The sequence below is a fragment of the Anolis carolinensis genome, chromosome 4, assembly GCF_035594765.1.
Source record: "Anolis carolinensis isolate JA03-04 chromosome 4, rAnoCar3.1.pri, whole genome shotgun sequence".
NCBI classification, from domain to species: domain Eukaryota; kingdom Metazoa; phylum Chordata; class Lepidosauria; order Squamata; family Dactyloidae; genus Anolis; species Anolis carolinensis.
This window is the reverse complement of record NC_085844.1, coordinates 33,894,730-33,909,954: the sequence shown is the minus strand read 5'-3', so window position 1 is coordinate 33,909,954 and position 15,225 is coordinate 33,894,730. Positions and strand designations below refer to the sequence as shown.

The window sequence follows — 15,225 nt, the reverse complement described above, 5'->3', positions numbered from 1 at the left end:
AAGATTTCCTGCTTCCTTTTTATTAGATTATCTATAGTTCTCTTTAAAAAATGGAAAACTTTTTATCAATGTGTTGTCAAAAGCCTTTCATGGCTGGAATTACTGGGTTGCTGTGAATTTTCTGGGCTGTATGGCCATGTTCCAGAAGCATTTTCTCCTGACGTTTTGCCCACATCTATGGCAGGCATAGATCTTTTTATCAATATATATCTGAAAGAGAGGAAAACACTCCAACTTCCTCCTTATATCCAGCAAATTATTTACTTCTGCTTGTTTTTATATTAACAAATAAATACCCCAACAGTTTATATCTGCAAACCTGTACACAAAGCGTTTTCCTCTCCCTCAGATATATATTGATTATTAAAAGGTTTCCATTCTTTTAAGAATGTTTCTAGTGATTTATTCCTCTCTGTATTTCTGCTGCTACTGCTCCTTGTTGTCCACAGAGTTCCATTGTGGCATCAGCAGAGGCAGCCACACAACGGGAAGAAGAGGGGAGATCAGCTGGTCATATGGGCGGCTCTACCAGTGTCAGAACAAGATACCCACATGATCTATGGTAGCAGTGACCCAATCATAACCCATTCCAATTCCTTATGCTGATAAGCGCATGGAAAAGATGATACTGCCAGTGTTCCATCTGGACAGGGCATTGGGCCAAATAAGCCCTGATCCAGATGTCCAGACTGCCCTCAATCCATTGTATACTCTGAAGTTTCCTAAGTGAGGCAAAACTGTTTAAAACAAAATACACAGAGATACTCACTGGAAGTACTTTTGTGCCATGAATTCAACCATCCTTCCATTTGCTATGAGCCGTGGGGTGGGGGTGTTGGCTTGTGTAGACAAGCCATCTTTCTTTCTATCTTTCTCTACTGATGTGCATCTTGAAGGGAAACATTCTAACTTCACATATCTACTGATGTGAAATCTGGAAGGAGTGGGAGAGATTGTATGGCAAGCAAAGCTATTTTTGTGGGAGGTGCATTTGCAATCTAGCGAATTGCAATCCACTTAGCTTAGCATTATTTGTTCTTTTTATATCCTAGATCTTCACTCTATTTACTGTTCACAATTTTGTTTCTTTTCAAGGACTGGCAGATGTGTTCTCTGTATTTTTAGACTTAAAATAAAAACAAAACAGAACTATAAATGAAGATATATTTGCTGGATGCAAAGAACAAACATTTTTTCCAATTTTGGTGCTTCTTTATTTTTCTGAATCCTTTAATACCCGCTCCTCCAATTTTGTGGGTGACTATAGGACATGGATTTGTAATGCTTCAAATGCAAAGAAAATGTTTTTTTAAAAAAAAATCTAGTACAAATTGGCTTCATCCTTCCATGTCACTTTGCTGTTGTGTAGACAGAATTCAAAATGTGGCTGTTGTGAGGCAGCAATTTATATACTTTGGACTATAGTTTCCAGAATCCACATACTGATTAGGATATTATGGAAACTGTGGCCCATAAAGTCTATTTTCCAATTGTTGCTTGGAATATAGTTCAAGTCTGAATGTTCATTCAGTGCATCTTAAAGTGTCTTATGGAGCTGAAATTCTGTATTTTGCTTTAAGTTCTAACATTTAGATTTTGACAGAGATTTCAAATTGTTCTTACTTCTCACCAACCCATTAAAATATATCAGGAATATTGGTAATAGCCACATATTTTTTTCTATCCTTCTCTTCTCTTTTGTGAGTACACTGGGTATTTCTAAACCTTCATCCAGTGTCTTGACTGAAGGGTTTTGAGCAGGAGAACAATGTCGAAAGGACTAGATGGAGGCAATCCTCCTTTCCTTCTCTTACTGTGGGAGGCGAAGTTTACTCCAGAGCTCTCATTGGCAAGGATATCTTAATTATGGCTTTGCTTCATTTGCCACATGTTTCAAAGAAGGCTTGCCAGCACATCATGGCTGATTTTTTCCCAAGGAACATTCTCATCATGAGATTATTATGTATTTTTCTTGAATCCACACATGTCTTTTAAAGCATGGCAGATTGCTTGGCTGTTTTAAAAAATTAAACAACCTCTGACAGGATGCAGCTGGCAGCCCTAGCCTTAGTTATATCGAAAAGTGTAGCCAGAGCTTCCATGGTGATCCAGACTAACTCCCAGCTCCTCCACCCACCAGCCTTGTTCTCTGGCAGAAGAAACAAGTCAAGCAATTGGCCAGTTGTGAAATGGCTATGTTTGATTGGAAATAAAATGAAGAAGGAAAACAGCCATGTATGGTAACATGATGATCACTTCTCAGAATCTGTTCTTTTGACATACAGGTTGATTTTAAACAGCAGGAGTCTTCTTGGGTGTCTAGTTCATTTCCTTATTTGACTAAACAGTGAAAATGGGAAGAAGTGAGAATGTGGGAAAAGGACAAAGGAATATCAAAAATGGTCTTGGGTCTGGAATGTCTTGACACAGATCTTGCAAACAACTCCCTCCTTTTTATCACTTGCCAACTCACCTATGTGTATATGCCTTCACATCACACCTACACTGACCATATAATGCAGTTTCATAATGCAGTTTAATTGCATTGAACAGCATTATCTGAGCCTACTTCTATAAAATGCAGCTAAATTACATTATGAAGCTGCATTATACGGCAGTATAGTTGGAGCCCAGGCATAATTGATCAAATACTGTGAATTTATGTGATATTATGATGCTTATTCCTAGCATTGTTTTAGTGTTCAAAGAGATGGCCATGTTAGTTTTAGTTGAAGGAATCAAGCAATTCTATAGCACCTTTAATACTAAGAAAAAGAAATTCCCTTTCCTCCCTCCCTCCCTCCCTCCCTCCCTCCCTCCCTTGTCTTGGATTGTGACTCAAAACAGCTCACAACTGATTAAAACATATAAAGTTCATAAAACACAAAAAAATCAAAAGATATTAAATGACCAATTAAAACATACATTATTAAACACATACACAAACTGTCACAAAAATAGAAAAATCCAGCATATAGTTTATATGAGACGGAGGTACTATTTTATTATCCCTGTGGAGACCACAAGGGGGTGCTAGAGAAAGAAACATAATCCATTTTTTGAGTTGAAGGAGGAAAACCATTTCCCCCATTTTTGCCATTTCCCCCTCCCACCTTTCCATATCATAAACCAGGGTTGTTTCCACAATGGGGACATGGGTGGGGGGAATAACAGGAGGACAGGGGAAAATGGTTTTCCTCCTTCAACCCACCCTCCACCCCTGTTAAATGGACTGTCCTTATCTCTCTAGCGCCCCCTAACTTATAATCAATCATCAAATGCCTGTCCAAACAAAAAAAAAATCTATGAAAAGAAAGTAGGTAAGCTGCCAGTCTAACCTCTCTAGACCCTCTCCCTTGTCCTCACTCAATATACCTGTGGGGGTGGTGAGAAGACAAAATGGCATAAAAGTAGATTCCACCCCATTCTCAATTTCAACTGATATTATTTCCAGAACTAAGTTTGTACAAAACTTGGCCCTGGCTTTCTAAAAAATCTGGGAGTCACTCAGATATTCCTATGTTTCAGGTCATCATGTCACACTATCAAATAACTCCCGTTATATATGGTCAGATGCTAAGCTTTTGACATAAACAGGAGCTTAAGTAATTAGCAAAATGGACCCCAAAGCCAGCACACATATTTTGCTGACTTGTTAAACTGCAACAGCAACCCATTATTCTTCAGGCCTTTGGCTGCAATTACTGCTTACTCCCCCTTTTCTCTCTCTAGTTGCTTATATAAATGCTAATTAATCTCATTTCATTAGCTTAGGTTTGCCACTTAATAGTCTTTACTATCTGTTTCCTTGCCTTGGATATGGAAACGCTATATCTGCTATAAAGTCATGTTTCACATGACATTGCAGTTGTCAGTATAGAAGACTCAAATCAATCTATTTTAGTTTTTCAAAAAAAATCCAAGCTATTTTTTTTTGGAAGAGTGATACTGGATCAGACCATAATCTTATAGCATTTAGCACAATTTGCATGATGTCTGGTCAGATGCCTAGGGGGAGGCAGAAATCAAGGTTTGTGCAACAGCAACCTCCCATTGTGCATTCAATTATACACTCTCTGTGCAGATTTATAGATCCACCCATTCATCCATCATTGGATGAAACTATATATCTATCCTGACTGTTTAACCATCAGTAGTCTGATTGTCCATGAATTTATCCATTTTCCTATTAAATCTCTCTAGTTTTATAGACATCACTACACTTTATGGTAGCAACTGCTTCAATTTAATAATGTTCTGTATATAGCAATATATTCTTTTCTCTGACTTCTCTGAATTCCCATCACTCAGATTAAATGGATCACCCAGCTTCTAGTATTTCATGAAAATAAGATAAAAACATTTGCAACAATTTGTATAATTTTATACATCCATATTATCCCCCTTTTTCCCCTCATGAGGCAGTTGTTCTAATCCCTTGCTTAATTTGGTAGCCCCTTTCTATGCTTTCTTTAACAGAGATAAGATGGGGCATATTGCATAGAATAAGTCCTCAGCTATAGCATTTTCCACATAGGAAACAGCATTTCCTATGAAAAAGCAAGAAGTGAAGGTACCATCACCAGGGGCTTGGAGGGAAGGGGCAGTGTTTGTTACCCTTGCTGGCCCTGGCTCAGCTCCTGGGGACTCACTCCTGGCAGAACTGAGTCCCTGACTCTGCAAAGCCAGCAAGCAACACCTGCTGCTCAGAGGCTGGAACATGAAAAGGATGTCACCTGCAGGGCCTCAGGCAAAAGCAAGAAGTGAAGGTACCATCACCAGGGGCTTGGAGGGAAGGGGCAGTGTTTGTTTCCCTTGCTGCCCCTGGCTCAGCTCCTGGGGACTCTGGCCGCTTGGTGTTGCCAGATTCCATCTTGACCCACCTCCGTTTCAGCATCCTGGGGTCAGCACAGAGATACTGGCATTTTTTCTTCTGGCCATGGTTCTTGACTCACCTGGGCCCTCTCGAGTGAATGCTAGTACTGCAACACCAGTTTTGTCTCATTGCCTGATGGAACATATGCTCCTTTAAAACTATGTTTTAATGTTTTATTGCATGTATATGTTTTAATTGTTTTATAATTTGATATGTTATATTTATTATTTGTTGTATAATGCGGCATTGAATTTTGCCATAATCTGTAAGCCGCTCTGAGTCCCCTTCGGGGTTGAGAAGAGCGGGGTATAAATATAGTAAATAAATAAATAAAATAAATAAATTTTATACAGAAAAAACCATATATTTTGGCAGAAATGTTTTTTTAGTTCAGAAACTGATTTTTCCATGTGCAAATCCTATTTTCTGTGCAAAATTGCCACATGTTGAATTTTGTGCAAACAAAATAAATAAATCCTCATATTCTCAAGATTTCCACCCCACTGAGGAGCTCCCTTCAGCTTAGAAACATGTTTTTCCGCTACTTTTCATATATTTTAAATACTTTTTCCATTCTTGTTTAATTGATCAACAATATCACTCTATGCTTGCACCTAATCCTGCAAATCAGCTCTGCTCTGGATGATCTGATCTAGTACAATAATTATGTGCTAATGATCTTGTCACACAGCCACCAGAGTTGCATGGGGAACCCAGCACCCCACAGCCCACATCTCCCGGCTCTAGTAAAGGGTGATCCCATGGGGCGGGGAAGCATAGATCACATGGCTTTTCTCATGTCTTCCTATGGCAACACAGGAAGCCTCCCATGTTGCCGTGGCAGTGGCATGCATCAGCTCTACATTACTTTACCCGCAGAGCCCTACCAGCATCATTTGATGGGAGCCAGTGGATTACCTGGGCTAAACCAGCACATGCTGTCTATTTTAGCCCTTTGCAGTGATGTTGTAAACTAAACAACCAAGAACAAATATGTTCAACTAATCTTGGGGGAAACACATGTGGCCTAGTGCCTTACTTTCCCTATACTTGCCTTAGATCCACCTTTCCTGATGTGATTATTTAATGTTGACATTTCAGATGGAACATCTGCTGCTTGGCCTTATTCTATCAGAAAAGCCAGCTGAGCCAGTTTGAGTAGTTTGAAAAGTTTGGCAAAAAACAACAACAAAACAAACAAACAAACAAAAAAACAAACAAAAAAAAAGCCCAGAGCCAACCACTTTGAACAAACAAACAAGAACAAACCCCCAAAGCCTAGCAGAGAACTCCTTCAAATATATTTGATCATGCGTTGCCTCCAGAGAATATTCACTCTACTTCTTGACATCAGATTGATCTGTCCCTGAAAAATCTTCCAATCCAAGTGCAGCCTCCTTCCTTTTTCTTATTAGACTGGATCATCTATGTTAGTCTGAGTAGAGTAAATTCATCAAGAGGAATTGAACATTTTAGTCACCAATTATGTGAATCATGTAGATTTCAGTGATTCTATTCCAGTTAGATTTAGCCCTTTGAGCTCATGTCTCTGATCAGAATCCATTTTTGGAGTCCCTGCTGGGGCACTCCATTATTTCCTAACAAAATAGATGGTTGGATTTACACCAAGGACATATCTGAGAAGATCTAATTTACAAGATAGACCAAATGGTATATCAGAACCGACTGTTGGGAGTCCTTTTTGGGAAACCTGTGATGACCCATGGGCCTTGTAGTCCTGCTCATGACATTGTGATGCCTGATGAAGAAGAAAACTTGGGTTTTTTACCTTCCCAGTCAGAACTGGATTCTTCCCAGACAGATTCTTCCCAGCCAGATCTGGGAACCTTGCACCTGCAAGAGGGTTATGTTCCAGAAGTATGTCAAACAAACACTGAGGCTACATCTCCTGTGTTTTCTCGCCATGAGTTTTGTAAACAACAGAGAGGTTTGGAAGCGGCCTCGCGCAGGAGTGCTAGAATAATTGCTAAGAATTTAGCCAATTAAGCCTGCTTTCCATGAGAATCTTTAAGGAGTCAAACATCTGGTCTCAGAGATTAGCTTTCGTTTCTGGTTCCCAGAGAACTGCTCTCGGCGGGAAAGTTAGACTCTATATAGGTGTTTTACCCGCGGAGTAACTTTGCGGAGTCAATTCGTCAGCCTCCGGAGCGAGTTGTGTCTGGACAGCGCGCTCCGATCCAAGCCTCGTTCCTGTTCAAGCCTTGTTCTTGTTTTCAAGCCTTCGCTCCTGTTTCCCAGCCTTGTTTACCTACGGACCTTGCCTCGCCTTTCAGGACTAAACCTTGCCTTGTTTCACGGATTTTACCAAGTAATTCCACGGATCTTGTTCTTGTTCCTTGTTACCTTGTGCCACGATTCAAGCCTTGTTTCCAAGTATCAAGTTAATTCCTAGCCTTGCTCAAGTTCATGGACTAAAGGACCTTGTCATCTCCCCTCACTTTGCCTGGCAAAGTGAGTGTTTCAGTTATTGGATTACAACTTTGGACCTTAATATTTCATATTGGACATTGTTTCTTTAGACTAATTTTGACCTTTCCTGAAAGGTCTGCTTCTGGACTAACTTTTACATTTGCTTTTATTAACTTTATATATTTCCTTAATAAAGATATTAGATAGAATCTGGCCTCTGCGTATGGTTATTGGTGCTCTGTAGCCTGGGTCGTGACAGTTTGACTCCGCCACCCTAAGCACCAATTAACCTCGGCCAGAATGTCTACCGGAGCCGGACCTGGACCGGGCGGCCAGCCGATTACCTACACCATCGACAAGGATGAGGTGGACCGAATCCGTGATAAGCTCAATGCACAGGATGGGGAAATAAAGGGTTTGAAGGAACGCGGAATCCGTCTTCCGGCCATGGCGTTGCCAACCAAGTTTACTGGAGAAGCTTCTAAGGTTCATGTTTTCCGTCGCCAATGCCAAGCTTATCTAGAGGCCCGTGCTGCCGAGTTTCCCCAAGAAGACATCAAGGTGGCGTGGGTTTACAGTCTTCTAGACGGGCCAGCGGCCAACTGGGCGACGGCACTGTTCGACCAAGCCTCTCCACACCTAAGATCAGCGCAACGCTTCTTGGACCACCTTAAAGAGACTTGGGGAATCGAGGACAATTTGGAGGCAGCCGGTCACAAACTCCGCCGCCTCTTCCAAGGAGACAGACCCATGTCTCAGTACATAGCCGAGTTCCGAGTGCTGGCCCACAACACCGGCTGGAACGATGTTGCCCTCAGAGGACAATTTCGGGAGGGTCTCAACATTGAAATGCTGGAGGAAATCTCCAAGGTGGATCCTCCCCAAACGCTTGAAGCACTCATCGATCAATGTTTACGGGCTGAAGTCATGATTGCCAACAGGAAACAGTGGGTACGAGGCCAGAGCGGTAGAGCTGGGGCAAAACCCCCCGCTCCCGCCAGCGTTCAGCCGCGTCCAGTGTGGAGACCCCCACCACCATCCCCATACCCCAGAGGGAGCGAGGAGGTGCCGATGCAGTTGGGCAATGTGCGTCCCAGATTAGATGCCGCCGAGAAGGCCCGCCGCCAACGCCTAAATCTCTGTTGGTATTGCGGAAATGGGGGCCACTTCGCCAGAGAGTGCCCAGCCAAAGGGAAGCCCGCCGCCCGTCTTGCGGCGGCGTCCTCCACGGAGACGAAGGCGTCTGAGGCGGCTGGCACACAGCCGGCGGGGGAAGCCAACGACCGGGCGTAGAGAGGCTCGCCAACCCGGTCAAGAAACCCATTCAAGAGCCGCCAACCGGGGTCCTGTTCCTTCTAGTGGTCACCTTATGGTCAGCAAAAAAGGGACCCGTCATGATCCACGCCATGATAGACTCAGGAGCTACCAACAATTTCATTGATAGAGAGTATGCCGACTCTCTGGGATTACAATATCATGACTTCAAGAATGCCCGTGTGGTGCAAGCCATCGATGGCCGCCCTCTCAAGACGGGCCCCGTAAGCCAGTGGTCGGAACCCACCAGGATGTGGATAAGGGAACATATGGAAGAGATTTCCTTCTTTGTTACTGAGGTTCCCCATTTCCCTGTGATTTTGGGGATTCCATGGCTGACACTTCACGACCCAAGCATCTCCTGGTCCAACAGAGAACTGCAGTTTGCTTCAAAGTACTGCCAAAACCATTGCCTCGTAGCCAAGGTCTGCCATGCCACAGACACCGAGCCCATTATCACCTTGCCAAAGAAGTACTCCGAGTATTGGGATGTATTCAATGAAAAAGAAGCCGAAAAATTACCCCCACATAGACCTTATGACTGTGCCATTGACTTCGTGGAGGGGGCCCCGATCCCGCGAGGGCATCTCTACTCCCTGACTGAACCAGAGCAAGAAGCTCTCAGGGAATTCATAGAGACAAACCTTCGCAAGGGATTCATCAGACCCTCTCAATCCCCAGCCGCCTCCCCAGTGATGTTTGTGAAGAAGAAGTCAGGGGAATTACGCTTGGTGGTGGACTATAGAGCATTGAACAATATCACTAAGCGGAACAGCTATCCCCTGCCCTTAATCTCGGATCTACTAGACCGACTTCGAGGAGCCAAGGTCTACACCAAGCTGGACCTACGGGGGGCTTATAATCTAGTTCGCATCAGAGAAGGGGACGAGTGGAAGACCGCCTTCCAGACTAAATTCGGATTATTCGAGTCCCGAGTTATGAATTATGGTTTATGCGGAGCTCCCGCAACGTTCCAGCATTTTGTCAATGACATTTTTCAGGACTATCTAGATCGGTTCTTGATCATCTACCTGGACGATTTTTTGGTGTTTTCTAGATCACAATCAGAACATGAGAACCACGTTAAAATGGTGTTACAACGATTGCGGGATCATGGACTTTATGCCAAGCTGGAAAAATGCGCTTTTGATCTACAAGAGGTAGATTTCCTGGGGTACCGCATCTCGCCCCTAGGGCTCTCCATGGACCCGACAAAAGTTTCAGCAGTATTGGAATGGCGGGCGCCAACCAACAAGAAAGAGGTGCAGCGATTCTTGGGGTTCGCGAACTATTACCGCAAGTTCATTCCAGATTTTGCCCGCTGGTCTGACCCAATCACCAGCTGCATCCGTGGAAAACAGCCCTTCCGCTGGACTGATCAAGCAGAGAAAGGGTTCCAGCAACTAAAGAAATTATTCACATCCCAGCCAATCCTTCAGCATCCAGATCCTGAAACCCTTTTTGTGGTGCAAGCGGACGCCTCTGATGTGGCAATTGGGGCTGTGCTCCTACAACCGGTGGGAGATCACCTTCATCCTTGTGCCTATTATTCTCGTCAACTAACCGCACCAGAGAGGAACTATACCATTTGGGAAAAAGAACTATTAGCCATAAAGGCAGCTTTTGAAACTTGGAGACATTGGCTGGAAGGGGCCAAATTTCCCATTGAAGTCCACACTGATCATCGGAATCTAGAACATCTAAGAACTGCCTGCAAGCTAAATCAGAGGCAGCAACGTTGGGCTTTATTCTTTGAACGTTTCAACTTCCAGATTCATTATGTGACCCCAGCCCAAACCAAGCAAGCAGACGCCCTGTCACGTAAACCGGAATACGCTGCAGGACGCAAGGAGACCTTTGAATCCCAACTACTACAACCCGAGAACTTTGCCACGCTCACAGTGGGGAACACCAAATCCACTCCCATTGATTCAACTCCCTCTACTCCAGGACCCATCTGTGCTCAAGAAATCAGGGCTAGTCAGCAAGCAGATGCCTGGGCGCAGGACCAACTTCGTCAAGGTCTGCATTTTCCCTTTTCGCTTAAAGATGGTCTGCTTTGCTATAGAAATCATGTTTATATCCCACCCGGACCGGGCAGGGAAAAAGCACTTCGTCTGTGTCATGACTGCAAACCAGCAGGGCATTTCGGACTATTTAAAACCATGCATCTGATCCTAAGAGATTTCTGGTGGCCCAAGATCCGCAAAGATGTGGAAAAATATGTCAACACCTGCCCAGTATGCCAGCGCTCCAAGATAAGAAGGGAGAAGCCCTCAGGGCTTCTACACCCCCTTCCTACCCCATCTCGCCCATGGGAAATAATTTCTGCGGATTTTATCACTGACTTACCACCTTCCTGTGGATTCACCACGATTCTAGTGGTGGTGGACCTTTTCACCAAGTTAGCCCATTTCATTCCCTGTGAAGGCCTTCCCACGGCCCAAGAGACTGCAGATTTATTCCTCCAACATGTTTTCAGACTACATGGATTGCCCAAGAGTTTGGTCACAGACCGTGGATCCCAATTCACCTCTCGTTTCTGGAAGGCACTACAAAAACTATTGGGCATAGACTCTCGTTTATCTTCAGCTCATCATCCCCAAACGGATGGGCAAACGGAGCGCACCAATGCCACTTTGGAACAGTACCTTCGCTGTTATGTAAACTACCAACAGGACAATTGGGCTTCTCTGTTACCACTGTCGGAGTTTGCCTACAACAATGGAGTCCAGGCTTCTACAAAAGAAACGCCGTTCTTTGCAAACTACGGCTTCCATCCACGTTTCTTTCCCCCTGTCATTGAAACTTCAGAAGTTCCCGCAGCAGAAGATTGGCTGCAGGAACTCACAGCGGTGCAACAACTTTTGCTCCAGCAACTGGAACAAGCCAAGGAGGACTATAAACGTCACGCGGACAAACATCGCCAGCCGGGCCCCGAAATCAAGGTAGGAGATCGGGTTTTTCTGTCCACTCGCTTTTTGCCCTCCCATCGCCCTTGCCGGAAGTTAGATGCCCGTTTCATTGGCCCCTATCCAGTGGTGGCGCAATTAAACCCCGTGACTTTCAAACTCCAACTTCCGCGTTCAATGCGCATTCACCCAGTGTTTCACCGCTCCCTGCTCCTTCCGGCGGATGGTGTGCGGCCAGATGTAGACCGGCCGGCCCCCGTCCCTATTTTGGTGGATGGGGAGGACGAGTTCGAGGTTCAGGACATTTTGGATTCTCGCTTTCACCGCCGCCGCCTGCAATATCTCATTGACTGGGTGGGTTTTGGCCCTGAGGAACGCTCTTGGGAAGACGCCTCCACAGTCCATGCTCCTGATCTAACCCGCCGCTTCCATCAGGCCTATCCCGACAAGCCACGACCTCGCGCCTCGGGGAGAGAGTCCCAGTTTGGGAGGGGGCTTGAGGAGGGGGATAGTGTGATGACCCATGGGCCTTGTAGTCCTGCTCATGACATTGTGATGCCTGATGAAGAAGAAAACTTGGGTTTTTTACCTTCCCAGTCAGAACTGGATTCTTCCCAGACAGATTCTTCCCAGCCAGATCTGGGAACCTTGCACCTGCAAGAGGGTTATGTTCCAGAAGTATGTCAAACAAACACTGAGGCTACATCTCCTGTGTTTTCTCGCCATGAGTTTTGTAAACAACAGAGAGGTTTGGAAGCGGCCTCGCGCAGGAGTGCTAGAATAATTGCTAAGAATTTAGCCAATTAAGCCTGCTTTCCATGAGAATCTTTAAGGAGTCAAACATCTGGTCTCAGAGATTAGCTTTCGTTTCTGGTTCCCAGAGAACTGCTCTCGGCGGGAAAGTTAGACTCTATATAGGTGTTTTACCCGCGGAGTAACTTTGCGGAGTCAATTCGTCAGCCTCCGGAGCGAGTTGTGTCTGGACAGCGCGCTCCGATCCAAGCCTCGTTCCTGTTCAAGCCTTGTTCTTGTTTTCAAGCCTTCGCTCCTGTTTCCCAGCCTTGTTTACCTACGGACCTTGCCTCGCCTTTCAGGACTAAACCTTGCCTTGTTTCACGGATTTTACCAAGTAATTCCACGGATCTTGTTCTTGTTCCTTGTTACCTTGTGCCACGATTCAAGCCTTGTTTCCAAGTATCAAGTTAATTCCTAGCCTTGCTCAAGTTCATGGACTAAAGGACCTTGTCATCTCCCCTCACTTTGCCTGGCAAAGTGAGTGTTTCGGTTATTGGATTACAACTTTGGACCTTAATATTTCATATTGGACATTGTTTCTTTAGACTAATTTTGACCTTTCCTGAAAGGTCTGCTTCTGGACTAACTTTTACATTTGCTTTTATTAACTTTATATATTTCCTTAATAAAGATATTAGATAGAATCTGGCCTCTGCGTATGGTTATTGGTGCTCTGTAGCCTGGGTCGTGACAAAACCCTAGAAATTAACTCAAGAGGGGATGGGTTATTAGCATATACACTCATGTCCACATACATGCACATGTAGTATGTAACAATTTGGCAAAGAGTAAGCCATTATTATCCCGATAAAACTGATCAGTTTGTGTTTGTGAGAGGTGAGACATATTGGCTTGCTAGAGACTTACAAATGTTAGCTTCATGTCCTCATTCATTTTAATGACAAAGGTATTACTCTATTAAAATGAAAATGTAATAGGAAGCGTGACCCTTGTTTTATGAAACTGTAGAGGTTTCGTGCAGTTTATTTAATCTATTCAGCAGAGTCTAATATGACAGTAAAACGAATTAGTTGAAACTTGGGGTATTTCCTGCTTGAAGTTGTCAGCCAGCAAAACCAAGGGAAACCACATTTTGAGTTACATAAATGTAACAATAGTTTCCTTGTGCTAACATCTATTTCCTTTTTTATTTAGACATCACATAACCCTGTTTCTTCCCTCAGCTTTATTTTAAAAACTAATTCCACATTTCTTTATGTTGCAGATTTAGATCCAGTGATTCAAATGCTCTTTCTACAAACTGTAAAGCCATCATTTGAAAATATCACTCACGTAAGTAGGATGTGTTTGGAAGATGAAAATGAAGAATTTGTTTTTCACCAGTTTTCACCTCAACATACTTTGTAAAGTAGATGAAATTTACAAACCATTGGTCTGTCAGCTGCCGGGATTACACTGCGGGTGCATCTAAACTATAGAATGAATGCAGTTTGACACCACTTTTAACTGTCATGGCTCAATGCAGTGAAATCATGGGATTTGTAGTTTGCATTCTTTTGCAGAGAAGGCTGAAGAGCTTGTAAAACTGCAACTCCCAGGATTTTATAGCACTGAGCCATGGCAGTTAAATCAGTGTCAAATGCATGAATTTTGCAGTGTAGATGCACCCTGAGTTAAACCAATAATGCAGCGACCAAGCTTTTGACCATATTGCAAGCACATTTGGATTCAAGACCTCATGATCTTGAATACAAGTATTGGATGTCATGCTTTTCCAATAGGGATTGTTTTTTTGTGAAGTACCAAGTAGTCAAGTGTTGCTATAGCAGCCAGGGTTTTTTGTTTGTTTGTTTGGTCTTCAAAGGGTCTTGGCAAATGGCTGATGGCTATACTTACCTGTAGCATTAGAAGCATCCTGTCTCTAAGTAGCAGTTGCAGGGGATCCGTTCTACTGAAATGCTATTGTGTTCCTGGGCTTCCTGTAGGGATCTTGTTGGCCACAGTGGTAACAAAGCGCTGGACTAAATGGCCCTTTGGTCTGTGCCAGGAGGGCTCTTCTCATGTACTAAAGTAATTGTACGACTAAAAAATTAAAACTGATGTAAAACAAACCCAACATAATTCTGCCACAGAGACTTTAAACACCACTGTTATGAAGTCCTCACAACTTCCATACCATCAAATATTCATGTTCCATTTAAATATTGTATAATCCAACATTTAATGTTTTATTAATTAGGCAAAACGTATTCATTTTCCTCTAACAGATACTGTTCTGCCTTATATTGATATAGTCTGAGTTTTATTTTCTGCATCCTTGTGGTTTGATTGCCTAAAAGAGTCTGTTGAGAATATTTTGAGGTTGGTGAGCCATCTTTTTTCCTCCCCTGTATGCGGAAGAACTGTAATGAACTCAGTGCCTATTCAGTTGCTATGTGTAGGATGTGTTTTGGGTCTTGTCAATCTGTGAAGTAAGGTGGGGAATCATTTATTTATCTTGATGCAATGTAATCCAGAGTGCTAGGATTAGGCACTCTTAAAATTATGTTCACATTTAAAATTGTGGAGCAAAATAAATATCACTATGTTCATTAAACATGGAACCCAAGAGATCAAATCCAAAGATATATTTTTATAGAACAGTCTATGGCTTTAACTCATAAATATTGCTTCTTATTCAGAGTGCAAGTTGTTAAAAAAAGTGTTATGTGGTGTGTAATATATAACTAATCTGTTACTAATCTATTATTTTTTTTAAATACCACCCCTTCAAAATGATAAAGACCAAAAAACAAGGTTTCAGGCTTATCAAATAAGCAATATGTATTATATTAAAATATAGCATTACCAAAAAGCACGACTATTAATTTGACTAATGAAAAAGTAATACATGTGGTATAGTGATTTGAGCTCTGGAGATCAGGGTATGAATCCCTT

General features: G+C 43.1%; 1 protein-coding gene across 2 annotated transcripts in view; it reads left to right on the top strand.

Annotated features, from left to right (window-relative positions):
• cnbd1 (cyclic nucleotide binding domain containing 1) overlaps nucleotides 1–15,225 on the top strand; it is a 180,346-nt gene that overhangs the window by 142,004 nt on the left and 23,117 nt on the right. For both annotated transcript variants that reach the window (XM_062980202.1, XM_062980201.1), the window contains exon 11: nucleotides 13,553–13,620. In XM_062980202.1, the coding sequence (XP_062836272.1) occupies nucleotides 13,553–13,620 (68 nt within the window). The remainder of the gene's footprint in view (nucleotides 1–13,552; nucleotides 13,621–15,225) is intronic.